The sequence below is a fragment of the Natator depressus genome, chromosome 10 (assembly GCF_965152275.1).
Source record: "Natator depressus isolate rNatDep1 chromosome 10, rNatDep2.hap1, whole genome shotgun sequence".
Lineage (NCBI taxonomy): Eukaryota > Metazoa > Chordata > Testudines > Cheloniidae > Natator > Natator depressus.
In genome coordinates this window covers 14844282-14871460 of record NC_134243.1, presented here as the reverse complement: position 1 = coordinate 14871460, position 27179 = coordinate 14844282, and the positions used below count along the sequence as shown (strand labels likewise).

General features: G+C 43.5%; 1 protein-coding gene across 3 annotated transcripts in view; it reads left to right on the top strand.

Moving 5' to 3' along the window:
- TRRAP (transformation/transcription domain associated protein) overlaps nucleotides 1–27179 on the top strand; it is a 156664-nt gene that overhangs the window by 88091 nt on the left and 41394 nt on the right. For 2 of the 3 annotated variants that reach the window (XM_074965259.1, XM_074965258.1), the window contains 5 exons: nucleotides 2959–3150; nucleotides 20654–20849; nucleotides 21164–21429; nucleotides 21978–22078; nucleotides 25820–26021. In XM_074965259.1, coding sequence (XP_074821360.1) covers nucleotides 2959–3150; nucleotides 20654–20849; nucleotides 21164–21429; nucleotides 21978–22078; nucleotides 25820–26021 — 957 coding nt within the window. Of the gene's footprint in view, nucleotides 1–2958; nucleotides 3151–20653; nucleotides 20883–21163; nucleotides 21430–21977; nucleotides 22079–25819; nucleotides 26022–27179 lie in introns of all 3 variants that reach the window. The other variant, XM_074965256.1, reaches the window with a different exon arrangement.

The following is a 27179-nucleotide window of genomic DNA, read 5'->3' as shown; positions in this document are numbered from 1 at the left end:
GAATTACAGAATTGATGTGGCTACACAAGTACATTTTTCTGGTATAGTTGTACACATGCATTTCTGTAATACTTATTGAATCCTTTTTACTTTGAATTTGAAATACTGTTCACATATTTTATAAAAGTAAGTTGAAAGCCTTTTCTTTTTGAGAAAAAGAATTCTGTAATGCTAAGTAGATTTGTTTCGCTTAGGACTTTGCTGGTATGGGACATTAAGCCAGACGTTGTACCCAGATCATCAAGGTGAGAAGCTAGTGCATTAAGTCATGAATAGAAAGGAGTTTGCTGGTCTACATCTCACACAGTCACTATATAGTGTGACTTGATTGTTCCTCTTTGCATAAGAGACCGGACAGGAATAGCAAATGTTATTGCATTTCAAGATTCAGTGGCGTTGGGAGAGTCCCATGAAGAAGCTTGCACAGCACCTTCTTATCCCATATATGGATTTAGAAAAACAATTAGTCCCTCACTTCCATAAATAGAGACAAGGTGGGTGAGGTAATATCTTTTATTGGGGTAACTTCTGATAGTGAGAGAGAGAGAGAGAGACAAGCTTTCAAGCTTGGACAAGAAGACCTGTGCGTAAGCTTGAAAGCTTGTCTCTCTCACCAACAGAAGTTAGTCCAATAAAAGATATTACTTCACCCGCCTTGTCTCCATTATCTTTGGACAAACACTATTACAACAACACTGCATACTTACATAAATACTAATTCTGAAAAATCTTCTGTTTCTGAACCCAGCACATGCTAAGTAGAAACTATTTACTATCTGCAAATAGTTCATGCATGTAGTGATTTTATTTCTCTAAACGTCCAAATATTTGCAAAAGATGAGCCTGTTTCTTCAAGTTGCTGAATATCCTTAACTCCAGTTGACTTCAGTATCTTGCAGGAGCAGTTTCCTGTATCCCAAATTCCTCCTTCATGGTGACTATTTATTCTTGGATGATAAATACACTACATTATATGTTTCTTAATATATACACAATCTATCTGAATTCTACATCAATTTTTGGGAAAAAATACAGTTTCTCAAGGTTTTCTTAGTGTAGAACACCTGTTAATTCTTCAATAATTCTTTTTCCTCACTCAGCCGTAGAAGAGGGAGATGCAAAATTGAGCTTGTCAGGCTGTATCGGTGTGAGAAATTGAAATTTCTGGTGTTAACATTACTGATGACTAGAATTGAATATTTGGCTTAAATAGCAGTTTTGTCACTTAGTGATAAACAGTTATCTGTCCAAAAAGAGCAAATTGTGGGTGTTCAACATAAATTAAAATTACATATTTGTTTTTTGTTGCTATTTTTAAATCAATAATGTATTCCGCCCTATTCAAGTATGCACAAATTCTGGAATAATTACACAGAACTTCTAAGAACACTTTTGAGGTAAGCTTTCTACAGCTACAAAATAACAAAAGTGTTGTACAGTAGATTTTAAGCCTTGAGTTGTAGCTGAGTGAATTGATCATGTCTGACAGGTTCTACTTCTGATGGCTTTCAGTTTAAGTAGAAGTGACAACCAGCACCAACTGCAGATATGTTTTAGCTGGAGTTGTGTGAATGAGATATTTTCAGTAATGGGGAATTTACTAATGGACTAAAGAGAACATACTGAAGCTATAAATTGAGTTTCTGTGGCTTTAGACAGATCCATGTAATAGTGTCAGGAAACGTATTCATAAATAGCTGGATGTGAAAAAATAATTACTTGTCTGCTGATAGACTTACTGGTTTCATTTTATTGATACTCTTTTATGCTGATGTTTCTGAATCTGACTTTGAACAGCTTATATTAATGTATTATTTTATGCAATTTCACTCTTGATCCACAGGGAGCGATCAGAAAAGATGGCAGCTATATATCAGTTTTCCTAAATCTTTGTGAAACCGTTTTAATAATCTACCTATTAAAGTTGAGGTATTAAAATAACAAGTGGCCCTTGATATAGGACCCAAGACTCATTTCCATTTGCTCACATTGCCGTTGTGTTTAATGATCCAGCGTATCATGTAATAAAAAAAAAAGACGATTTTCATTTTATAAGTGTAGGGTTGCTACCTGACGGTTTCTCTTTACAAGCTCAGTCTTAAAAGCTAGTTGAAGATAAACTGAATCAACATTTAAAGTAATTGATACATTACTTTAGCAAATGAAAGTGATTCCTTTGATATTTTTAAGCTAATGAAAATAGAACAAAGCTAATGTAGCTGGAATTTTTGTTCAGTACATGAATACAAAGGGAGCTGCACTGGGAGTAGTGAGTGTTCAAGGTATTCAGAATCAGGCCTTTACTCTCTGCTCTGAATGCTAATGAGTGTTTGCAAATATTTGTGAGCTAATTTAAATGTACACTCTTTAGTCAGATCTTCTCAAATGTGTGCAGTAATCAACCTTTCAGTGCATTTGTTGCAAAACATTTACATACTATGTAAATTGTGCTTTGATTCTTCTAGATGTCCTATTTCTGCCACTTCTGTGTCTCGGGACGTCTCTGAAAATAGTTTAATATTTATTCCTCGGTCATTTTAAGTAACAGTCACTTTTTGACTGAGTCCCTGTATGCAGATACTATTTTGACATAAACATATAATTTAGTGCTAAATCGTTTTAAAAAATTGTCAACTACTTATTCCCCTAAAAACGTAATGATGTACAGGACCAGCTAGGCAGTCTAGTATCTGTGCAATATGTTGACATGTAAGGTCAATTTATGTTGCTGATAAGACATGAATATCAACAGGCCAACAGAAAATCCCACAGATTAGAGATTTTAGTTTCAGGAAATGCTATTTAAAGCATTCTCTTTCAGAAACTGGAATTTCTAGAAATTAGTCAGTTAAAAAAAAATCAAGTTGTATGTCCATTTAAGGTTTCTTTTTGCTTTCAGATTTTCTTGTGTTTATGCAAAAGAGGTGTTTCGTAGCTAATTTTCTGTTTTACCATTAGGTGGAGCTGAGTTGTCCAAAAGAGATGGCATGGAAAGTCAACATGTACAGAGGATATCTAGCAATCTGCCATCCTGAAGAACAGCAGCTTAACTTCATTGAGCGCTTGGTAGAAATGGCCAGCAGTTTAGCCATTCGAGAATGGCGAAGGCTCCCTCATGTAGTGTCACATGTTCACACTCCCCTTCTGCAGGTGAGATTAAGAACATAGGAACAGCCATACTGGGTCAGACCCATGGTACATCTAGCCCAGTATTCTGTCTTCTGACAGTGGCCAATTCCAAGTGCTTCAGAGGGAATGAATAGAACATGTAATCCTTGAGTGATCCATCCCCTGTCCTCCATTTCCAGTTTCTGGCAGTCAGAGGCTAGGGACACGAGGAGCCAGGAGTTGCATCCCTGACCATATTAGCTAATATCCGTTGATGGACCTGTTCTCCATGAACATATCTAATACTTTTTTGAACCTCGGTGAGGTTTTTGCCTTCACAACATCTCCCTGGCAACAAGTTCCATAGGTTGACTGTGCATTGTGTGAAGAAGTACTTTTGTTTGTTTTTTCATTGGGTGACCCTGGTTCTTGAGTTATGCGAAGGAGTAAATACATACTTCGTTATTCACTTTCTCCACACCATTCATATTTTATAGACCTGAATTATATCCCCCCCCCGTTTGTAGTCTCTTCTCCAAATTGATCAGTCCCAAGCTTTTTACTCCCTCTTTATATGGAAACTGTTCCTTCTTCGAGTAGTGTCCCAGTGGGTGCTTCACTGTAGGTGTTTGCGTCCCTACACTTCTGATTGGAGAACTTTGGTAGCAGTGTCTGTTAAGCCCGCACACATGCTGTCTCTCTTTGTGCTTTGCCTCAAGGAGGCTAGCCAAGGCATGTGGGCTAACAGTCCTCAGTTCCTTCTGAACCGCCCCAGCTAGAGACGGAGCCCTTAGCTGTCCATTACTGGATCATTAACTCTACTTTACTTTTCAGTTGTTAATCTTTAGCTTTTAGAAACCCTTACCCTTTTTTTGACACTTATTTGGCCGTCTTAAAAACCAAACAAACAAAAAAAAAACTGCAACAAAATGAAGAAAGAAAACATTGTTCTTGTGTCAACCTCTGGTGGAGGGAGACCCCTGGACAAGAGTATGACCAGCTCTCCAGGTTTCAAGAAATGTCACACTTGCAGTGAGGTGATCCTGGTCCTGGACAAGCACTCCCAGTGCATTCACTGCCTCAGCGAGGGCCATATCCAACAAAAGTGTTCCCTCTGCCAGCAGCTGCACCCGAGATCTGGTAAGGACAGAGAGCTCCACCAGAAAATCATCTTTATGGAGGTGACTTTCCAACCCCATGCATCCAGCAGACATGAGTCTTCCCCTCAACCTTTGAGTTTGAAGAATAGTGGATTGAAGAAACGGTCTGGGGACTCTTCTTACAAGTTAAAAAGAGCAGGGATAGCCAAAAGCGATCACCATCTCTCTCGGTATCCTCGGCGCTCCTAGCACTGTGATTGTCCTGCATTTATGCCTTACAGTTTCAAATCGCCAATTACCAGGCGCTCATGGTGAAATATGACTACCCGAATTACAAGACTTCATTAATAAACTGACGGAGAGCTCCAGGAATTCCTTCAAGGCCATCATTCAGGAAGGGCAACTGCTTGCGAAAAACCTCTCACGTTTTCCGAAGGGGGTGTAGACCAGGGTGGAGGACCTCTCCTTTGAAGGGGTGAAGTGCTTTGCTGAGAAAACCGGTGCCTCTCTCCATTCCTTGAAGGATTCCAGGGCTGCTCTCAAGTCCTGGGAATCTATGCACTTGGGCAAAAGAGTCACTTTAGCCCTTGTTCTTCCCAGTTCCCATCACAATAGCGCTATGAGCCCCAGAAGAAAAAGGGTAAGTTCTTGAAACTAAAGCCTTCAGGTTCCGAGCCATTGACCAAACCACCTGCCCCTAAGCATCACTTTTGATGGGCAGGTCGAGGTGCCATGAGACCACTCTCCACTACTACCTGTGACCATGCACTCATTTGGCCACCGTTTGGCAGTGTTCCACAGTGCCTGGGAGCACATAACATCAGACAGATGGGTCCTAGAGATCATCAGATGCAGATATTCCATCCATTTCACCTCCCTATCCCCTCCAAAACACCCTTCTCCGTCCCTCTTCAGGGTCCCTTCTCATGAGTTTGCTGTGGCAGGAGATAGGTTGACTGCTGCAGTTAGAAGCCATAGAACCAGTACCTCAGCATCTGCAAGGAAAGAGGTTCTATTCTGGTTACTTCCTAATACCCAAAAGGAAGGGTGGTTAGAGACCTATCATGGACCTCAGAACCCTCAACAAGTTCATCAAAGCTCAGAAGTTCAAGATGGTCACCCTATTGACGAGCATTCCGTTACTGGAACAAGGAGACTGGTTTTCAGTCCTCGACCTACAAGATGCCTACTTTCACCTCTCAATACTACTGGCTCACAGACATTTCCTCAGGTTCGCTCTGGGGCACGAGTACTACCAATACAGGGTCCTCCCCTTTTGGACTTTCATCGGCCCTGAGAATATTTTCAAAATTCTTTCAGTGGTGGCTGCCCATCTATGATCTAAGGGATAATGATCTACCTTTACCTGGACAATAGTCTCCTCAGAGCCTGGTTGCTTCAGTAGGCTCATCAAGCCATCCAAGACATGATAAGCTTGTTCACGGAGCTGAGCCTGCAGATCAGTTCCCAGAAGTCGACCCTCACACCAGTGCAACACCTAAAATTCATACGCCAAAGCCTTCATACCTCAGGTCAGGTTTCTGTCCGTGGTATCACTTATAGACATGGCCCTGTGCAGCCCTCAAGGGCCAGCCAGAATTTTGCCTCCAGCTCCTGGAGCATATGACTGCTGGCAGGGTGGTGATTCCACACGGCAGACTTCACATGCAGTGCCTACAGGTATGGTTCAGCTCGGTTTACAGACCAAACAAGGACAGTGTGGACAAACCCCTGTCACTCCCCATCAGGATCAAGAACTCCTTGAACTAGTAGAAGAACCCGACCAATACATGCAAAAGGGGTCCCCTTCTTACAGGTGCCACCTTCATCACTCCTTACCATAGACGCATCCCTCATAGGATGGGGTGCGCATCTAAATGGTCTAAATGCTTGCCTGTGGAGATCTCCCTGCACATCAATCTCCTTGAGTTGAGAGTGGTCAGGAATGCCTGTGCCAGTTTCCTCCTGGATCACATCTAAAGGTCCCGACGGACAACATAGCCTGCATGTATTCTATCAACCACCAGGGGTGAGCCAGATCGACCTCTCTGTGCACAGAGGCAGTGAAACTTTGGAACTGGTGCATCTCTCACATCACCTTATCCCTGGCTTACCTCCCGGGTACACAGAACGAGGTAGCAGACAGTCTCAGTCACACCTTCCCACATGAGCATGAGGGGGAGATGCACCCGTGAGTACTTTTCGTCTTGTTTGCACTGTGGGGAACACCGTCCACAGATTTGTTCACCTACCTGAGGCAGATTATGATGTACCCACCAATCTCCCTTCCAGCCACTCTGCACCTTCTCTCTCAGGGCAAAGGGCCTATTTACCTGCAGAAATGATCCAGGTTCCAGATTTGGTGCACGTCTCAACAAATCTCTCCAGTGTCAGCAACTCTTCCTCATAGTCTGGAGTATGCCCTGACCCTTAACCTCAATTTTATCCCTGAGCGCTCTCAGGGTCCACCTAGCAGCTATTACAGCAGCTCATTAACCTGTAGAGGGATACTCAGTACTTCCGCAGCTGGCCACTAAAAGGTTCCGTAAGGGAATAACAAACCTTTAACCTATACTTCCTACCCTGTTGTGGGATCTAAACCTAGTGCTGAAAGGGCTGACTAGGCCTCCCTTTGAACCTATGGCCACCTGTTCACTAGCATATCTATCGATAAAAATGATATTTCAGGTTGCAATTACCTTGAGTAGAAGAATGGGGAAATAGCAGCTCTCTTAGCACATCCCCGTACACAGTATTCTTCCCTTACAAGGTTACACTTAGGCTGCATCCAAGGTTCATCCCTAAAGTGACCACCTTGTTTCACATGAATTCAGTCGAATTCACCTTCACGTCTTCTCCCCAAAGCCTCACCGAGACAATAGGGAAGCCATACTGCATACCCTAGACCAATGGTTCTCAACCTGTTTACCACTGTGAGCCACATACGCAGCTCTCTGTGTTATGTGGACCGCATCCACACTAGAGAGAGAGAGAGAGAGAGAGAGAGAGCTGGAAGGGACCTTGAAAGGTCAGAGTCCAGTCCCATGCTTTCACAGCAGGACCAAGTACTGTCCCTTATTTTTGCCCCAGATCCCTAAATGGCCCCCTCAAGGGTTGAACTCACAACCCTAGGTTTAGCAGGCCAATGGTCAAACCACTGAGCTATCCGTCCCCCATATATTACCTGTATGGCCCTCAGGGCTGCAGCTATGTGCTGATTGCCTAGGTGTTAGGAGAGCTCTTGCATTCTACCTCAATAGGACAAAAGCCTTCAGGAAGTCCCCTAAACTATTTCTCTCTGCGGTGGAAAGATCTAAGGGATCAGCTATATCAGCCCAAAGACTATCCAAATGGGTCTCAAATTGCATCAGGCAGTGTTACCAAATTCATAACATGACCCCTCCAGTCTCAATCCGTACACATTTCATGAGATCAGTCTCATTTGTCTCCTTCCTCAAGGATGGCCCCATCTCTGAGATCTGCAGAGCAGCGACGTGGGCATTAGTCCACACCTTTGCAGAACATTATGTGATCACTAGGGACTCTGCCTCTGATGCCAACTGAAAACTGACCATTTATTCCTACCCTTTGTTTCTGATCCATTTGGTGCACATCCCAACAAACCTCTCCAGTGTCAGCAACTCTTCCTCATAGTCTGGACCTTCCCTCTTATCCCATGTCTGCTTAAAATCCCTTCATTACAAAATGATTTTTCCAGTAACAAGTTTCAGTATTTTAGTAATCATAAGAAAAAATTTTTGATGAAACATAGTTGATATTTCTTGGAGGTCAGGAAGGGCCAGGGGAAGATTCTCAAGTAAGTTTATAGCAAGAAAGAGTTCTTTTGTTACACAGTACTCATAAGTGAAAGGTTATTCCTGGTGATATTTTTAAATTAAAATTGCAACATTTATATTTTGGTTGGAATTCCTTTATAAAGGTTAGTGTTGCCATGGGAGGTAAACTAAGCTTTGAAAAAGTTGGCCGTGTGGCTCAACCTTTTCTTTTAAGGGACTTTGGACCAGCTTATAAGTCATTGGAAGGGCTCCCATGCACTTCAGTGGCCTTTGGAATCAGGCCCATTGTGAGGATGTGATGCTATTGCTTTATGATAACACCTGTGGAAATGTAGAATGGATCTGTAAAATGATTTTCTTTTCTGTTCAACACATTGTAAATACAATATAGGTTTCAGAAGCCTCAAATCTATAGGTTACTTTGAGTCTTAGCTGGACTTCTTCAGCCAAGCCAACTGTTTGAAGTCAGTGCCATTAAAAGAAAAATGTGTGTTCAGGAATGCTGGCATTGCTATCATAGGAGTAGAGTTCTGAACACTAAAGTTATGTCTACACAGCTGTAAAATACCCGCAGCTGGCTCTTGTCAGGTGACTTTGGCTCACTGTGCTTGGAAATTGCAGTATAGACGTCTGGACTTGGGCTGGAGCCCAGGCTCTGGGAGCCTCTCCTTTCCTCTCACCCTGTCTACTCTGCAGTTTTATAGCCCTGCAGCCTGAGCCCTATGAGCTTGAGTCAGCTGATCCAGGCTAGCCACAGCTGTGCCACGACTTTTATTGCAGTGTAGACATCCCCTTGGCTCAAGGCTTGGGGTCAAAGAAGAACTTGTTTTCTAAAACTCTGGCATTAGTGAAAGACTGTCTTTTCCAAAGCGTAATAGTGCTCAGCTGAAAACTACTGCAGACTCTGGGCACCTAAAGCTTGATGAGCATGTGTAGTCTGTTGAAATGAAAAAGGAAATGGTTCTAAATTGTAATTCTTTAACCAGCACTAGGGACTTTCCTCTGTGCAGAAACCAAAAGCAAGACTTGCCTCAGAGGCTGGTTTTTCATGCCCCTTTGTACATCTCTTGAAGATTCCCTCTTGTACAGCGACTCCCTGTCCACCCAGACATATCATACAGTTAGGAGACTAGGTGCCTTCTCACTCCATTGCAGCCCTCCTTCCTCTTCCCCTCCTCTCCTGCAGAATCCGACTATGAAAATCAGGATCAGAACACTGAGGAAGGGTTCTTTCCACTAGACTTTTTGGAAGACTATGTAGGGAAATAATTGCAAAATAACTACTTCTTCTGTAGGCAGAATGTGTTTCTTCTTACTGTAGTGAGGCGACGACTCACCGGTGCGGCACCGCCTGCTGGTCGTCTTGGGAATTAGCTCTTTCCAGCCCAGAGTGCCCTCTGCAGGCCGGTGTTAGCAGGCTGGAGTTCCCCAGCACTACTCTACTCAGGTACCCTGCTCAGCTCCCAGGCAGCTAGGTCCTTCTCTCTCTATGGCTAGAGAGAGACTGCCCCAGCTGCTGGTTCACAGCCCTTTTATAGGGCCAGCTGTCTCCTAATTGAGGGTGGCTCCAGCTGTGGCTGCCTTCCCAATCAGCCTTTTCTTATTGGCTCTCAGCCTCAGCCCTCTCCAAGGGCTGGCTTTTAACCCTTTCGGGGCCGGAGCAGGGTGACTCCCCCGCTACACTCACTACTATGGCTGATTCAGATCCACTGGATGCGCAAGGTGATCAACAAGAATAGTGCTGTCTACTTACTTCATGCTTCGTACTTGAAACTCCTTTTTGGTGACCTGCATGAAAGGGAGCAGGAGGCGCTAGCTCACATCCTAGTTTACTAGCTTTGTGATGTGCCTGGATGAACGGGGACGTCCTGTTCAAAGATGAATCCTTCAGAGAATTTCCCCTAATGCTGCAAAGGAGGCGAAGGAAGGGCAGATGGAAGACCTCTGTATTTGAGAGTGTGTCTACACTACAGCCACTAGAATGGGACAACTCTGGCAGTGTAGTGTAGATCAATTTATCCCTTGTGCTGATGTAAGGGGGGAGGCTCACGTAGGTGCCATCCCATCGTGTATCCTGGAGACTAAGGTGAATGCTTGTATCCTGCACAAAGGTGATCTCAGCTGTTCCCCAGATACAGTATAGAGTGGATAATGCCAGCAGCATGAAAGGTAGAACAATCCCACTTCAGACTGGGTATCACAATACTCCAGGTCTTGGGAGTAAGTTGCCTTTACTGCAGAAAAAAAGTCAGCTACCCCCTGCTGGATAAAAGGAAGCATGGAGCTGGAGGCAGACTGCCCCTGAAATGGGGTGTTTCTGGACCTAAAATTCCAGTAGTGTAGCATTCCACTGACTTGTGCAGAGAGAGAAGTGAGGAGCAATTCATTAATTCCGGACTGCAGGAACCTCCAGCAGGAAAATAAACAACTAATTCAATACCACCTACATCAACTGACATAACTCTTCTGGCAAATGTCAAGATGTCATTTAAAAGTAGGATGAAAATGTTTATAGCATAAGACTTTCCTATTTTTTTGTGGAACTGCAGTACACTGTACATAGCATGTGCATAATTTCTTAAGACTATCTCATGTATGCGTGCCAATCCTTGACTTCTGTGTACAGAAACAAGTACCGTTTCAACTGGAAAACCAAGCATATAGCACACAGAGACTCGGCCAAACTGTCATTTCTGTGCTGTTTTGCTACTTAGTACATACTATCTTTTATCTCTTCTATTTCCTATTTTTAGATTAGAGCTGAACTCACTGCCAACTCTTGAATCGTTTTTAACAGAAGTTATTTTGACTTCAGAAGCAGGCATGCGATTATCTGCATTTTTGCAAACAAAGTGTACTTTCTTTGGAATAATAGACGTAAAAATCCAGGGTTTTCCTCCATTGTTAAACAGGACCTCAAGCTTGGGTGTTTGTTTAAAGGCTCAGTGTTTAAAATTTGTTAGTCCTTTTTCTTATCATCTTTAATGACCTTCTCCAGAACCTGCTGCAGGGTCTGACAGCTAGAGTTTCTGGGGCGTATGTGATATGGTGTGTGGAGCTTTTCTGTTTTGTTTTGTTTCCTTATGTAAACCTAGTTTTACTGGTATTTCAGATTATGAAGAACTACAGGTATAGATTAAAAATACTGGTTTTAAACATTCTCCTTGGCATACACCTTACTCGAAAATAAGATCCACATGAAAAATTAGGGGAAAGAGTTTCTTCTTCTTCGAGTGATTGCTCGTGTGTATTGCACAATAGGTGTGCGTGCTCGCCACGTACATTGGTGCCGGAAATTTTTACACTAGCAGTACCCGTGGGGGGAGCGCCCCCCCCCCCGCAACCCCTGGAGCAGCACCTGCCTGGTGCGGTATAAGGGGGGCTGCGCTCCCCCCACCCTCAGTTCCTCCTTGCCGCCAGTGAAGGTGTGTCGGAACTGCTCAGCTCCAGCTTTGCTGCAGCTTGTCCCCAGAACTCTTCGTTTGTTCGGTGGTACCTGTATTCAATTAGCTAATTCAGTTAGTTTAGTTAGTCATTGAGCCTGGGCTGGGGCATGACCCGCACCCCACGCTTTAAGTCGTGCAGCTCTTGTAGGCGCTCTATGCCAAAGAGTGACCTGCACGCGGATTGTCTGCGCTGCTTGGGAGAAACCCATATCAGCGAAAGGTGCAAGATCTGCAAGTCTTTCAAGCCCTGGACTAAAAAAGAAAGGGACATCAGGCTCTGGGCCATCCTGATGGAGTCGTCGCTGACCCCGACCCTGGCTGGAGTCGGCACTGCTCCCCGTCCATGGGGCATGCCAAGAGGACCGGAAAGACTCCCTCTTCGCAACGGCACCGAGGGAAGTCTGGGACAGAGGCTAGGCCTATGTCGGGTAGTTCTCGATCCCCATCGGTCCCTAGGCCTCTGACTCACGTTGAGTGGAGTAGCCCGGCCCCTTCGGAGCAGGCCTCTCTGGATGTCCGGATGCCATCTGCGCCCGAAGCCCTCCAAGCAGCCAGGAACATCATGTACATGCCGGTTCCCAGAGCTCTGCCGATGTTGTCCCCACGCTCCAGAGGCAAGCCGCTGCTGGGATCACTGCAGTCACCACTGGCCCGGTACCGGTCTCGGTCGAGGGAACGTTCCCGTCATCGCCCAGCGACCGTTCAGGGCTCAGTCCATGTAGATCGCCCTCGACACAGGCCAGACTGTCCGGATGGGTGCCGTCCGACCAGGACTCCCAGCACTGCTCGTCTTCGCGAAGCAAATATCAATGGGACCGTGGCGGATGTCGCCAACGGTCCTCGTGTCGCAGGAGATACTGCAGTCGGTCGTGGCACAATCATCGATACCTTTCCCACTCGGACTCCCATTCCAAGTCTCCATCAAGGCACCGTAGCCCCGGGTGTCGATCGCTGGTGTCTCACCGATGCGGGTCCACCCGTCGAGACCGTTCGTGGAGCAACTACTACCGTTGGTGCCGCTCCTCCACTTCGAGATTGTGGTCCCGTGGCCGACGTAGATCCCGGCACCGCCGATACTCCCAGTCCAGGGGCAGCTGTGGATCATACTCCAGCCCGGCCTCCCCTCACAGATGCCTGTCTACAGGCCAAGCTAGCCAGCCCAAACAGCAGGCCCTGCCGGTACCTCAGCAAGCACAATGGCACCAAGCATCATGGCTGGCCCAGTGGTACCAGTGGGCACGGTGGCCTCCAGCACAGCCCCCGGTGGGGGCTCACTTGGTGGCCGGGGCCTCAGAAGCACCGTTGGCGTCCATCTTTAGACTGCCAGAAAAAAGGTTGGTGGGACCTGTGTCCTCAGTACCGTGCATGGAGTCCGACCAGGTGGTGGATCCTCTGGTGCCGGACGACACCCAAAGCACCACACGGGCCTCACCCAGTCGAGAGGAGCTGATTGTGGCCCCGCCTCCCTCTGTCCCACAGGAGAACTACCGGATCCACCAAAACCTCCTAAAAAGGGTGGCAGGGAGTCTCCATCTCCAGGCTGAGGAGATGGAAGAGCCCTCAGACTCCCTGTCCATCTTCAGCACCGGGCAGGGTGGCCTTGCCCCTCCATGAAGGGGTGCAAGAATTTCAAATGCCCTGTGGCAAACACCAGCCTCGTTGGCACCCATCTCTAAAAAGGCGGAGCGCAAGTACTTTGTACCCACGAAGGGACACGAGTATCTGTATACCCACCCGGCGCCCAACTCCTTGGTAGTCGAGTCGGTCAACCACAGGGAGCGGCAGGGGCAACCAGCCCGACCCCCAAGAACAAAGACTCTTGGAGGCTGGATACTTGCGGGAGAAAAGTTTATTCATCGTCAAGCTTTCAGCTATGAGTAGCAAACCATCAGGCTCTCCTGGGTCACTAAGAGTTTAACCTCTGGGAATCCCTCCAAGTTTGAGGACTCACTCTGGGAGCGAGATAAGGAGTTTAAGGCACTCGTGGAGGAAGGGGCGGTGGCCACAAGGGCATCCCTGCAGGCCACTTTGGATGCAGCGGACACAGCTGTACGGTCCATGGACTCAGCGGTGTCCGTGAGACGGGCTCCATGGCTTCTGGGCTCTCCAGCGAAGCGCAGTCGTCAATGCAGGATCTCCCTTTCGACGGGAAGGCTCTGTTTGCTGAGGAAACAGACACAGGGCTGCATGGCATGAAAGACTCCTACACGACCCTCCAGACCTTGGGCCTCTATGTCAAAGGGGGGCTCTGGCCCATCATGGACCTGTGAGGCCTGAACCACTACATTGTGAAACTCAAGTTCCGCATGGTTTCTCTGGCCTCCATCATCCCCTCCCTGGATCCCGGGGAATGGTATGCTGACCTCGATCTATAGGACACACACTTCCACATCCGCATATTCGAGGGGCACAGACGCTTCCTCTGTTTCGTGGTGGGACAGTCACTACCAATTCATGGTCCTACTGTTTGGTCTGTCCACTGCCCCCAGGGTCTTTACAAAGTGTATGGCGGTGGTAACGGCCTACCTCAGACACCAGAGGGTCCAAATACTTCCATATCTGGATGACTGGCTAGTCAAAGGCATCTCCTGGTCACAGGTGAGGGATCATGTAGCTCTCCTCCTGTCCACATGTACTGCCCCGGGCCTGTTTATAAACAATGCCAAGTCCATGTTAGTCCCAGTCCAGCACATAGACTTTATTGGGGCGCTACTGGACGCAATGTCGGCTAGGGCCTCTCTCCCACCAGACAGGTCTGAGACCCTGAAAGGGCTCATCGACTTGGTCATAAGGTTCCCGGTGACGACAGCCAGGGCTTGCGTGCAACTGCTGGGTCACATGTTTGCGTGCACATACGTGGTCCATCACGCCAGACTCGGAATGAGGCCCCTCCAGCACTGGCTGGCCTCGCAGTTCTCCCAGGCCACAGACAGAATGGACAAAGTCCTCACTGTGCCGAACTCGGTGATTGCCTCCCTGCGGTGGTGGTCCGCCCCAAACAACATGCTCCAAGGGGTCCCATTCAGAGACAGGGCCCCGTCGTTGGAGCTGGTGTCTGACGCGTCAGACCTGGGTTGGGGGGCCCATGTGGCAAACTTTCAGACCCAAGGCCTGTGGTCGCTACAAGACCTACCCCTTCATATAAACGTCAAGGAACTTAGGGCGGTGCAAATGGTGTGTATGGCCTTCTGTTCGCACCTGGAGGGCAAGGTAGTCAGGGTCCTCACGGACAACATGACCTGGATATTCTATATCGGCAGACAAGGCAGGGCCCGATTCTCTGCCCTCTGCCACAAAGCCCTCAGTCTCTGGGACTTCTGTATAGCCCACGACATCTACCTAAAAGCCTTCCACCTGCCGGGTGCCTGGAATGTGAAGGCGGATTGCTTGAGCAGGGATTTTTTCCTCTCCGCACGAGTGGTCTCTACACGCGGAGGTGGCTCACCAGCTCTTCCGAAGGTGGGGTACTCCCCAGGTGGACCTATTTGCGACCCGGAAGAACCGATGATGCCACCGGTTCTGCTCTGGGGGAGGCCTAGGGAGGGGTGCTATCTCCGATGCCTTTACCCTGTCCTGGTCAGGCCAGCTCCTCTACACCTTCCCCCCGTTCCCACTGATCAGCAGGGCCCTGTAGAAAATAAAGACAAAGCCAGGGTCCTCCTCTTTGCCCTGGCATGGCCCAGGCAGCACTGGTAAAGGACCCTCTCGGGCCTGGCTGTCGCTCCGCCATGGCAGTTGCCGCTCCGCCCGGACCTGCTCTCTCAGGACCAGGGCCACCTTCTCCATCCCAGCCTATCAACGATTCACCTCTTGGCGTGGCTGCTCATTGGCTACGTGGTGAGGAAAGGACATGCTTGGAATAGGTTCAGCGCATCCTCCTCGAAAGTAGACGGCCCTCCACTCGCCAATCCTATGTGGGGAAGTGGTCTCGTTTTTCGAGGTGGGTGGCAGGCCAGGCTGTTTTCTCAATGGCCGCCCCAATCCAGCTTATCCTTGATTACCTCCTTCACCTGAGGGCCTAGGGACTGGCTCCCTCGTCAGTCAGGGTACACTTGGTGGCCATGTCGGCCTTTCATCCCCCAGTGCAAGGGCACACGGTGTTTTCCCATGCTATGACTGCCTGGTTCCTTAAGGGTTTGGACCGTCTCTGCCCATATTCCAAGCCCCTGGTTCCACTGTGGGACCTAAACCTGGTGTTGGCTCGTCTCATGGGGGATCCACTTGAACCACTGGCCATGTGTTCCTGGATTCACCTGTCATGGAAGGTGGCCTTTCTGGTAGCTATCACGTTGGCCAGGCGGGTCTCAGAGATCAGGGCCCTAACCTCCGAACCGCCGTAAACAGTTTTTCATATGGACAAGGTCCAGCTCTGCCCACACCCCGCATTCCTCCCGAAGGTGGTCTCCGCCAATCACATGGGTCAGGATATTTTACTGCCAGTCCTCTGCCCCAAGCCTCGTGCGACTAGTGAGGAACTCCGTCTCCACATGCTCAACGTGAGATGAGCTCTGGCTTTCTACCTCGAGCGGACCAAGCCATTCAGAGTCTTCGCAACTGTTTGTCGCCTCGGCTGAGTGCAGGAAGGGTCAGCCGATTTTCCACTCAGCTGCTTTCTAAGCAGATCACTTTGCGCATCCATTCCTGTTATGAGCTGGCCGGTGTTCCCACACCGCCCATTGTGAGGGCACGCTTGACTCGGGCGCAGGCCTCGTCAGCTGCCTTCGTGGTCCACGTCCCCATCCAGGACATTTGTAGGGCTGCCACGTGGTCTTCGGTTCACACGTTCACCTTGCACAATTGATAGTCTCGTAGGCCAGGGATGATGCTGGGTTTGGCAGGGCGGTACTCCGTCCTGAGAACTTGTGAACTCCTACCCACCTCCAACAGATATAGCTTGGAATCACCTATTGTGGAATATAAACGAGCAATCACTCGAAGAAGAAAAGACAGTTCCCGTTTCCGTAACTGGTGTTCTTCGAGATGTGTTGCTCATGTCTATTCCACATCCCACCCTCCTTCCCCTCTGTCGGAGTTGTCTGGCAAGAAGGAACTGAGGGTGGGGGGAGCGCATCCACCCTTATGCCAAGCCAGGCAAGCGCCGCTCTGGGGGCCGCAGGAGGGCTCTCCCCCCTACGGATATTGCTCGGGGAAAAACTTCCTGCCCGAGCACGCACACCTATTGTGGAATAGACATGAGCAACACGTCTTGAAGAACACCAGTTATGGAAAAGGTAACTGTCTGTCTTTTTCTTGTCATATCCTGAAAGGGTTGTGAAAACCTTTTTGAGAACATTTCTTTTAAGCACTCAGAAATGTCTTTGTGAGGCATTTTGCACAAATTTAAAAAGTCTCTCCCATGAAGAGTGGGCAATATAAGTTCAACATGACACAGCAAGTATGAGTCATAATAGCCTGAGTGGGGGGGAAGAGAGGAATGAAAGCTGCTGGTGATATTATACGTAACTCAGTAAGGAATGGCACATCTTGAAGGTTGAAGAGCTAAGCTTCTAATTAGACAGAAGGCTCCTGGTGTGGTGGCTGACTCTCCCACAATTTGCATAGATGCTGCACTACAGCCAAAAAGGACTCCCACCTCACAGCTTGCAGTATAAAATATCAAAACCTGATACTCTTTTCAGATGATTTTAGCTGCCTGTATAAATATTTTAGAACTTCAACAGATACTTTTTTTTTTTTAATGAATCAGTACCACTGCCAAGGAGGGGGACTTTTTAGCTGTCAAAATGTTTTTTTGAATTATTGATCTGTTTTTCCTGACTCTCTTATGGAAAAACCACAAAGAGAGAAATAATGACATTGAACATCCATATGCCAAATAATTACCTTTTTAAGGAAAAAGCTGCAAAGGACAGAACTTAGAGTTCTATTAGTATCAGAATATCTTTCTTTCACTTTGTTAAAAATTGAATGTCTTTCAACTGCCACTGAAAATATTTATGCCCCATCTATACCAGCCAGCATGAGCAACAAAATTGTGTTTTCTAGCTTAATCACACTCTTGAGTACATGGCACACTTCCAAAGCCTGAAGTGTAAAAGATTTGAATGCCTTTGGGTCACAGAATAACCTGGGAAGCCAAGATTCTGGGAAGTTTTTAAGAAGTGGGACTTGGAAGAGGCTGTCAGAACTTTTGGGTTTGCCATTATCATTGAAAAGGATAAGTCTTAGGAAGGGGGTTAATTTAGGGCGGACCTGTGAAGATTTGGTTTGGGTTTTCTTGTAGTTCACTCACTTGCCATTTAATATCTTAAGTTCTAAGCTGCCTAAAAAGTGAGTGTATGATCTGTAGGTAATTATTGTCTGTGGGTAAAATTGTCAAAAGTGCCTAAGTGACTTAGGCCCTTAGGACTCTGTCTCATTGGCTTTGAGGATCCTTCATGCTTAAAGTCACTTAGTAAAATTTGACGTAGGCTCCTGATGCTTCTGAAAATTTTACCTTGTGCCCTTATTTTTGTGTTGTACAGAGTCTACTAGTTACTAAAAATTGGCTCGTGTTACTATTTTGAAAGTTTAACTTTTCACATCTAGGCTACTGTTTCAACCACAGCCCTGTGCAATAGTGATGGAAAGATAGCATCAACTGTTCATTTCTTAATGGACAAATCCTCATGTCATTAAAACCCACTGTTACCTTTGCTGGCAATTTTAGTAAAAAATCCTAAATTGATTGGGCTTGGGAGCTACCTTGACACATAGACATGCATCCAAAAGAGGGTAAGATATGTTGCCAGGACAATGGCAAGAAGTTTGCAGGGTCGCCACCCGTGGTGTATCTGTTTTACACATAAATTGGACTTAGTTTTTATACTAAGAATCTGACCCCTTACATAAGCAATACATTCATGTATAAAGCCCTCTCTTGACCATTTTTAATGGATGTGCTTTATGAAGTTTCCCTTATGATCTATGGCTTTTGCAAGAGTTAAGATAGGTCTCTCTTCCTTATTCTTAGTACTGGATATGATCCATAAATAGCAAAATCTTAAATCTGAAAGATCTATAATACATAACTGAAATCATTATGCTTGTGTGGACATGTCCTACACAGTAGCCTGTTTCCCTGAATTTTCCTAATCGTTTATGCTGCATTAGATGGATAGTGAATGAATACATAAGGTTTCTACATCTTAAAATATGAGTGTCAGAGTACAGTTATGATAATAGCAGAACACTTAATTTCTTTGAAATGTTGCATCTGGAGGATGGCTTGATTGAATTAACTCCTTGCTACCAAGAGTTGGGAATTTATTTAGCTTTTTTCAGGGCTGGCAATGGAAGTGCCCAGAGCCCCCAGCATGAAAGGATTAATGTTGCTAAATAAAATATTTAAAAGGTTCCACATGTGACATCAGTTAAAGTTAGTATTTTTAAATCTTTTTATATATATCCCCAGTGTAGAAATGATAAAATAGGCAGTGATTGATGAAGGTACAAACCAAACAATGAATTTGCACTGCAGTAATTACTTTTTTTATATCAGATAGTGTGTGATTAAATACCTGCAAGAAAATTAAATTTACGTGATGAATGGAAGTAGTTAAGCTATTGTGTGAGCTGATACTGAGATGATTGTGGGAAAATATTACTTTCCTTAATTTATTTTGTTTCAAGAGATTTGACTTTGTAAATGTGGAATGATTTTTGAACAGTTATTTTATTGAGTTGATTAACAGTGAATGCAAATGTTATCTATTGAGAAGTAGCTTAGAGGATAGTTTGTTGGTTTAATTGCACTATAGATGATTAAATTCCAGTAGAGAGCGTGGGTCTTTTCTGTGGATTGTTGAAGTTCAACAAAATGTCTGCTCTTTCTTGTAGGTGTGAGACTGCTGCCATCTTCTGTTTGTTCCTTTCCTTGATTTGAGCGTGCTGGATGGCTGTAAAAGTCACTTTTAAACTGGTTAAATACTATGAACGTTCACATTTTTGAAATGTCTTCTTAGTTTTAAGCAAGCATAGACCGTATCTTATGCAGTTATGCTTTCATTGTGGAGTTCAGGGAAGGACCAGTAACTATTTTTACAGGTTCTATGAAAAGTTTGCATTCCATTGATTTAGGATCAGTGCTTTTATTCCAACCTGCTACTTTATCATAAACTGGGTGCTCTCTACTATTTTCTGATTGTCTAAAGTTGATATAAATTCAGATTGTATTTGAGAAGGCTTCCAGTCAGAATTACTTTGTTTGTTTTCAAGCAGTAATAATAATTGAATCATATGAAAATCTAAATAAACTTTGAAGGTTTTCTTTCTGGTGATTACAGAGTGGCAGCTAGCTAGCCAGCCAGCTATTGTTGTCATTTGGATTAGGGATGTATGGAAAAAAATACTCACTGTTGTAAAATAAAACTTGGAGAAGATGCAAAAAATTGCAGGTTCACCACCTCTACTGCTTCTGGTTTTCATGAAAAATGAGTATTTACAGGCAGAAATTTTATATGCAAGACTTGTTGAAACGGTTTTAGACAAAATAAAATAAATATAAGTTCTCTTGTTAGTTCTACCCTATGTGAGAAGCCATGCTAATTGGTTACCTGAACTTTTAGGTTGGTCCCAAATTTTTTTCCCCAAAGATATTGGTAAACACATACTATTATAGAGGAAAATAGCTACAATCAGTAATGTCCACTCAGAATGTACATGGTGTTAATGGTTAGGTCTCCTCAGAAAGACAGGAATGCACAGAGTGAAGTGCTTGGTACTTGATTTGCCTGTCTGGAAAAGATGAACATCTGAACCATCTTACTGGAATTTTGAACCCAAGAGTGTAGGGAAGCACTTTAAACCTGTTTTTTTAAGACATCACCTCTGGCATGAACTGAGTCTCTAGACTGGTGATTCAGGGTGTCAGTGATCTTACGTTTATTGAAATTCTCATCTCAAAATGCTAATTCTACCTTTTGATTTTTTGGCTTAATAATTGAATTCGTTATTGACTGTGTATCTTCACTAGAGGTTATGAAATCCTCTATCTCATCAATAACCAGTTTGGCAAAATAAGAATATAAATAGCTCAGCTATGTACTAAGTGACTTAATCAAATTATTGGTGGATATCTTCATCTGATAAAACAGTGTGGACAGCTCTTTATACGTCTGTATTGCTGCAGTCTTAAGATGGACTTCCTTGTTTAGTGACCAAGATTTTATGTCTTGTAATTCATATTCCTTAATCCTTCTAGGCAGCACAGCAAATCATAGAACTTCAGGAAGCAGCACAAATAAATGCAGGGTTGCAGCCAACTAATCTAGGGAGGAATAACAGCCTGCATGATATGAAGACTGTCGTAAAGACTTGGAGGAACAGGTTACCTATTGTGTCAGATGACTTATCCCATTGGAGCAGCATTTTCATGTGGAGACAGCATCATTACCAGGGTAAAACTGCCTGGTCCAGCATGCATTCATCATGTAATTTTCCAGACCACCCACTGTTTTAAAAATATTTATTTTTGTAAATGTATGTCCATTCTCTAGTTTCAAGCACTCAAGAAATTTGATTTTGATATTTAAATGATCAATTTGAAATAGAACTTAGTTTTAAAATGTTGCATATTTTGCATCGAAAACATACATTATCAAAGCTAAAAAAAAAGTTCGACTATCTTAAATTTCCATAAGTCATTTGTTCATGTGTATTTTCTCTGTATAATGTTTGTTTTATAGTAACTTTTTACTTTCTGACTCTCTAGCCATTGTAACTGCCTATGAAAATAGCTCTCAGCATGATCCCAGTTCCAATAATGCTATGTTGGGAGTTCATGCTTCCGCTTCAGCAATTATCCAGTATGGAAAGATAGCTCGGAAACAAGGACTGGTCAATGTAGCGCTGGACATATTGAGTCGTATTCATACTATCCCTACTGTGCCTATTGTGGATTGTTTTCAAAAGATTCGGCAGCAAGTCAAATGCTACCTTCAGCTGGCAGGAGTCATGGGTAAAAATGAGTGTATGCAGGTATGTTTGTATTATCTGTGTCAAGACATGTTGCTGGGGACTTTGAGGGTTTGATCTGCCATCAGGTGTGCAGAGGGGGGGGGGAAAAAGACTCAGGATTAAGTGAAGATTTAAACTAAGTTTTGAGTGACTTATTGTATGTGTGTGATGAATAGTCACACATTTAAATATTAAAGTCAGGATATTAAAGTGAAACTGAGTGAGTTAAATGGGTAAGAAAAATGGAATGTGATGGTAAGCAAAAGAAACTGACATACAGTATTAGGTTTAGTGAAATTTAAAAGTAGAAAAGGCAGTTCATGGCCTACCAAGTGCAAGGGATAGGACCCAATAAAGAATTTTGCATAAAGGCCAAGAAAAGTTGAAAAAAATTCTGCATCTGTTTAGATTTTTAGAAAGCATTTTTTTATTTATTTAAGAATTCGAACAGATTGTTGCTTATTAAACGTCAAGAGAATTTCTATTTTGGCAGCTTTTTAGGAAGCTTTTTCCTTTTATTGATACAGAATTCTTTGTACCAGGCTCTTTCATAAAAATTTGTTTAATAGGGCCTTGAGGTTATTGAATCTACTAATCTGAAGTATTTCACCAAGGAGATGACGGCTGAGTTCTATGCACTGAAGGGAATGTTCTTGGCTCAGATTAACAAGTAAGTATGTTGGTTGGATGAGATACCAGCATGCATCTGGGAGAAGTGCAACATAAATATTTCAACAAAATGTTTAAGCAGCTAAGTTGTTCAAATGTTAAACCAGTATAAAATCAGGATAAAAATGAATATACACACTGATACTTAGCTTCTGTGTGGTTTTTAATAGTAATACACGTCCCTTTACCTTTTCAAAATATTGTGGAAAAACTAGATCAAGTAATCCTCGCACTGCTTCTATTAGAGAAGTTTTACATATTGAGAAAAAGTAAAGTTAACTGACTTGTACAAGGCTCCACAGTGAGGTTAGGACTCAGAAGTTCTCTGCCTAGTTTGTTTTGTATGACAAATATAATATCATAGTAAGATGGGAGCTGCCAAAAAAGGAGACATCAATATGATTAAGTATTTGGGTCAAGAATTACTTTGAGAAAACAGTTCACTTATGAAAAAAGTCTGTTCAACCCATAAAATCAGAGCTGTCTACTGAGCAAAAGTGGTATGCTTTTGTTCACTGTACATCCCTTTCTTAAACAATAGCTATTAAAGGAATAAGAAACAATGGTGACGAGAGACAGCAAATTGTCTAAATAGTCTGAATCACACAATATGGCAGTGCCATATAATAAACTCCTTTCAAATAATCATATTGAAAGCTTGATATGCGCTGCAAAGGTCTTGCCTGTAGCAGATTAAAAACATTCAATTCTAAGGCTTCCTTTTAAACAGATACCTGCCACCTGTTTTTCACCCTCCGTGTTAATAAGTGTTTTATTACTGTTGGGGAGGATATGGCACCTTTAATCCAGAAGGCAAACTAATTTACAAGCTATAGGTCAAATTTTGTCCCATGGCACCTATGCAGTTTCAGTAGAATTCAGCAGGAATTTGCATACCCATTTATAAAGGCATTATTCTTGCATGCTTTATGTAGGGGAATCACTTCACTTATCAGTACAATGTAGCCATTCCTTGAGTGAAATTCATCAGCTTTTAAACTGTACACTGCAACACTACACAACAGATCAGGGCAGGAAATGATGACTATCTTCTCCGATGGAAACTACAGGGAATTTTAAACAGGGCAGAATGTAATTACTTTGATGGGAAGTGAAAGAGGATCTTTAATGGCCACAAATGGGCCTTAGTTTTACACTTCATCTGAAAGCTAGGCAGTTTAAATTTTTAATGGGGGCAGATGAAATAAATAATTAATGATGTCTGTCTAGAATCCAAGCAGATTTATGGGGTAGAATAGTAAGTTTTTCAATGCAATTATAAGATATTTACTCTTCTCCCTTTTCTGCAAAAGTATACTAAATTAAGTGTAGAATTTCAGTAATGTATTTGTCTCCTACAATTAACAAAATGAAAGTGGCAGTTTTGCATTGCACGCCTCAGTGAATGAGTGAATTCTTTGCTGCCTATAAACTGAACTGGAACTATAAAAGTCACCTGTGGGTGTACCATCCCCCCTTTGCCGCCAAGTCTGTGAACAAGGTGATAAAGGTAGTATAAAGAGTCATCGGTGGTGTCAGAGTGATAGATAATACAGGAAAGAGGAGAGAAAGGGAAGACTAGGGACAAAACCTGTTGGTAGAAATGGAAAGTAGTGATAAAGAGAGTCATTTATCAGACTGCTCTCATAGTAATCTGTTCCAAGACTGCACAACCTGGGACATGGAAAGCTATTGGAGGAAAATAAGTGGCTGTGTAATATTGAGAGTAATTAGTTTTTAATAAGCTATTTGACAGGCAAGGTTATTTTCATTTACATCGTGATTTTTCCCTAATGCTGGTCACTTAGGTTTTGTATTGCTATAGATAATTACAAGTTGGGTGGTCTTCTGAATTGAATATTCATATTTTTGTATTAAAATGAGATTTTTAAGGTTCACTGTTAATAGAGAAACACAAGCAATACTTAACTATAGCACTGTTCATTCCAGTACTTATCTAGTAAGAGGAATGTATTTATCTTCGAGCACTTCTATATCAAAGAAGCCCAAAATGCTTTGAAAGATTCCTCATTTCAGTGTTGCAGTACATATGTGAGAGGGATAAAAATTGATGCTGAAGTGAGGTCTTTCATCTCTTATTTATTAATGTACTTGAAATGTACTTAGTGTGTGCACCATATTATACAGATTCAAGAGTTTAATTTATATTGGGGTAATTGGCACCATATGCACAACCTTCTGTATTTGGGGAAGAAATCAGAATGGGAAATATTTAAGGTCTTAAGGTTATCAATGTTAGGGGGAGTTCTGTGACCTGTCTTATACTACACAGGGAGTCTGTTATACTATACAAGTAGTTTTCAGACATCACAGTGGTTCCTTCAGGTTTTGCAATCTATGACTCTCTGAATTCAATACAGTTTTAGTTGCCAAAACCTTCACTTTTCCCCTCTCCTAAAATTAAAGTGTATGTCAGAGATCTGTGATCCTCCTCAATCTCCGAAAAGCCACATGTTCTGGCTGTGAAGAGATGGAAGGAGTCACTTTCCGATCACGTTGATTTGGTGGCTTTATTCATTTCAGTATGGGAATTCCACACTCTTCCCCTCATTCTTCTGCAAAAATCTCTCTCACATTTGTTTGTGAGTTTCATTTCCAAGTCCTCAATGTGCTGGACAAGGAATTTGGATGTGGTATCAATACATTACCAATCCGACTTCTCCCCTTCACATCCTCCCAAATTCCCCCCGCTCCCCCCCATTGCCTTTCTGTTCATCATGGAGAAATATTTCTGGCTGCTCCTTCCTCCACCCTTCCTGTGTTATTTCCCCACCTTTTCTTTCCGCCAGTATTGCAAACAAGTGTTGCTTGTTTGCCTTGCAACAGTAGTGAAAGTGATTTTGCTCCTAATCTGTTTCCCCTGCTTCTGAGACACAGCAGAATTGCTCTGCAGGTGCAACACAGGAGCAAGTCTCAATTTTGACTGAAGTGCTTTTTGGGGGAAATGTTAATGTGGGAAACTAGCTTTTGCTTCTCTTTACCCCCAACTAAAGATCATGCCTGGACAAAATGCTTTCCCTGTGGCCTAGCTAAATGAAATCAACTAGGGTTGGGTCAGTTTTATACCACTTCTGCTGCTCGGTAAACAAGCGTGAGAGAGAATTTTGCTGAAAAATGAGGGGAGGCATGTGGAATTCCCAGAAGGAAATTAAACACAAGGGACATACTGTGCACGTGTGATAAACAGTGAATTGTTGTCATTTTCCTCTTTGTAGTCGGAGACTAATTCAAACATTGTTTGAAGATCATTAGGAGATAGATGATCATGACTTCAAGGGATGAGAGGATAAGTGGCAGGATCAGATGAGTTCTAAAGAAAGGCTGTTATATTTAATTCCCTATTCATTATTTGCTAGGAGAGTTTGCTTGAAAATACAGGCTGTTTGGCTGGTTGTTGGTTTTTTTAATACGAAGATTTTTTTCAGTTTTCCAAGTGGTGGTAAATATAGACCTTTTAACAGTATCTCGGTGTTCCTGTTATGAAACTTTTATTTTAATAAACATTCAGCTTTATATAAGAAAGCTCATGGAAAGCTAACAATGTGGGGGAGGGAGAACCTCATTACTAGAGAACTGAATAATAAAAATGCAGTTCAGTGTTAAGAAAATAACCAGGTTGAGTGCCATGTTTTGTGATTACTGTGTTACTACTTATTACGCAGCTTAGTTTTTATTAAGGTAAAATAAATATTCAAATTAGTCACGTACTATAATCCTGCAGGTCTGAAGAAGCAAATAAAGCTTTTTCTGCAGCTGTGCAGATGCACGATGTGTTAGTGAAGGCTTGGGCAATGTGGGGTGACTACTTGGAGAATATCTTTGTGAAAGAACGTCAGCTGCACCTAGGAGTATCTGCCATTACTTGCTACCTGCATGCATGCCGCCATCAGAATGAGAGCAAATCAAGAAAATACTTAGCAAAGGTAAGACCTAGAAAATGTATTTTTTTTAAGAAATGGTTATTGTACAGCTGCATAATAAGAGCCAAGTTATTCTTTGGGACATCAGCATTGAGGAGGACAGCACAGATGAATAAGATGCAAGACACGTTTGGTTTGGTATACACATTATGCTACAACTTTAACTGCTCAGTAGGCCTCAGAAAGTAAGTAATACTGCCTGGCAATATTTCAGTGTAATGCAGTATGCATCAGTGATTGTATAGGTCCCAGCCCTCCCAGCATAAAGGAGGAAGCTATTCTTGGCCCCTCTTCCAGTCAGAGCCACGAGAGTCCAGATGAAGGGCACTTCCTGTTGTATAAGATCTTAAAATCAACCTCCCCAATCTGCATAGTTCTTGCTTCACTACTGCTGTTGAGGCACAGGGCAACTACATCAATAATCTTGGACTCCAGCTCTCCAAAATCCATCCTATACTGCAGGAGTGTTGTAGGGACTAAACTTAGCTCCTCCAGCTGCATTTCCAGTCCACTATGCAAAGAGAAGTCTGCATGGGAGATGTCTTGCCCTTGAAAATCATCTTGAATTTACATTTGTCCATATTATATTGTTCAGTGACCAATTATAAGGGTTTGGGTTTTTTTTTACAACAGTTATTGAATTAAAACTAGTCAATAAGAGTGAATATTTCTGTATGAGCTCTCCTCCTTTTTATTTATTTGTGTATGTATGTATTGGCGTTTATAACATGGCAACCAGCTCTCACTGTGCATGTATGTCTTCACCGTTAAGTGTTCACTTTTTAACAACCCTCATGGAAAAATCTGAAACTGATGACATTCTTTGCTGGGAAATATTCTCCCTTCGTATGCAAAAGTGCAGAAAATATCCCGTCTGAATAATGATGACACGTCCGGTGCTTTAGAGGATGTTACTGTTCTCCCAATCCAGTTCTACAATATAAGACAAAGATTATTAGCAAGAACTTTGAGTTCTGCTTTTTAATTTAGCTGAATATTTAACAAATGAAAACAGTATTAACAATACTGAAGATTTTCTCTCTTGAATTTCAACTTCTACACCAACACCTCTTTCTTTTACTTAATTGTAGGGGAACGGCCCTTCTGACTCCACCAGAGGTGGTAACAATATCACTGCTGCCATAATCGAAGCTGTGGTTG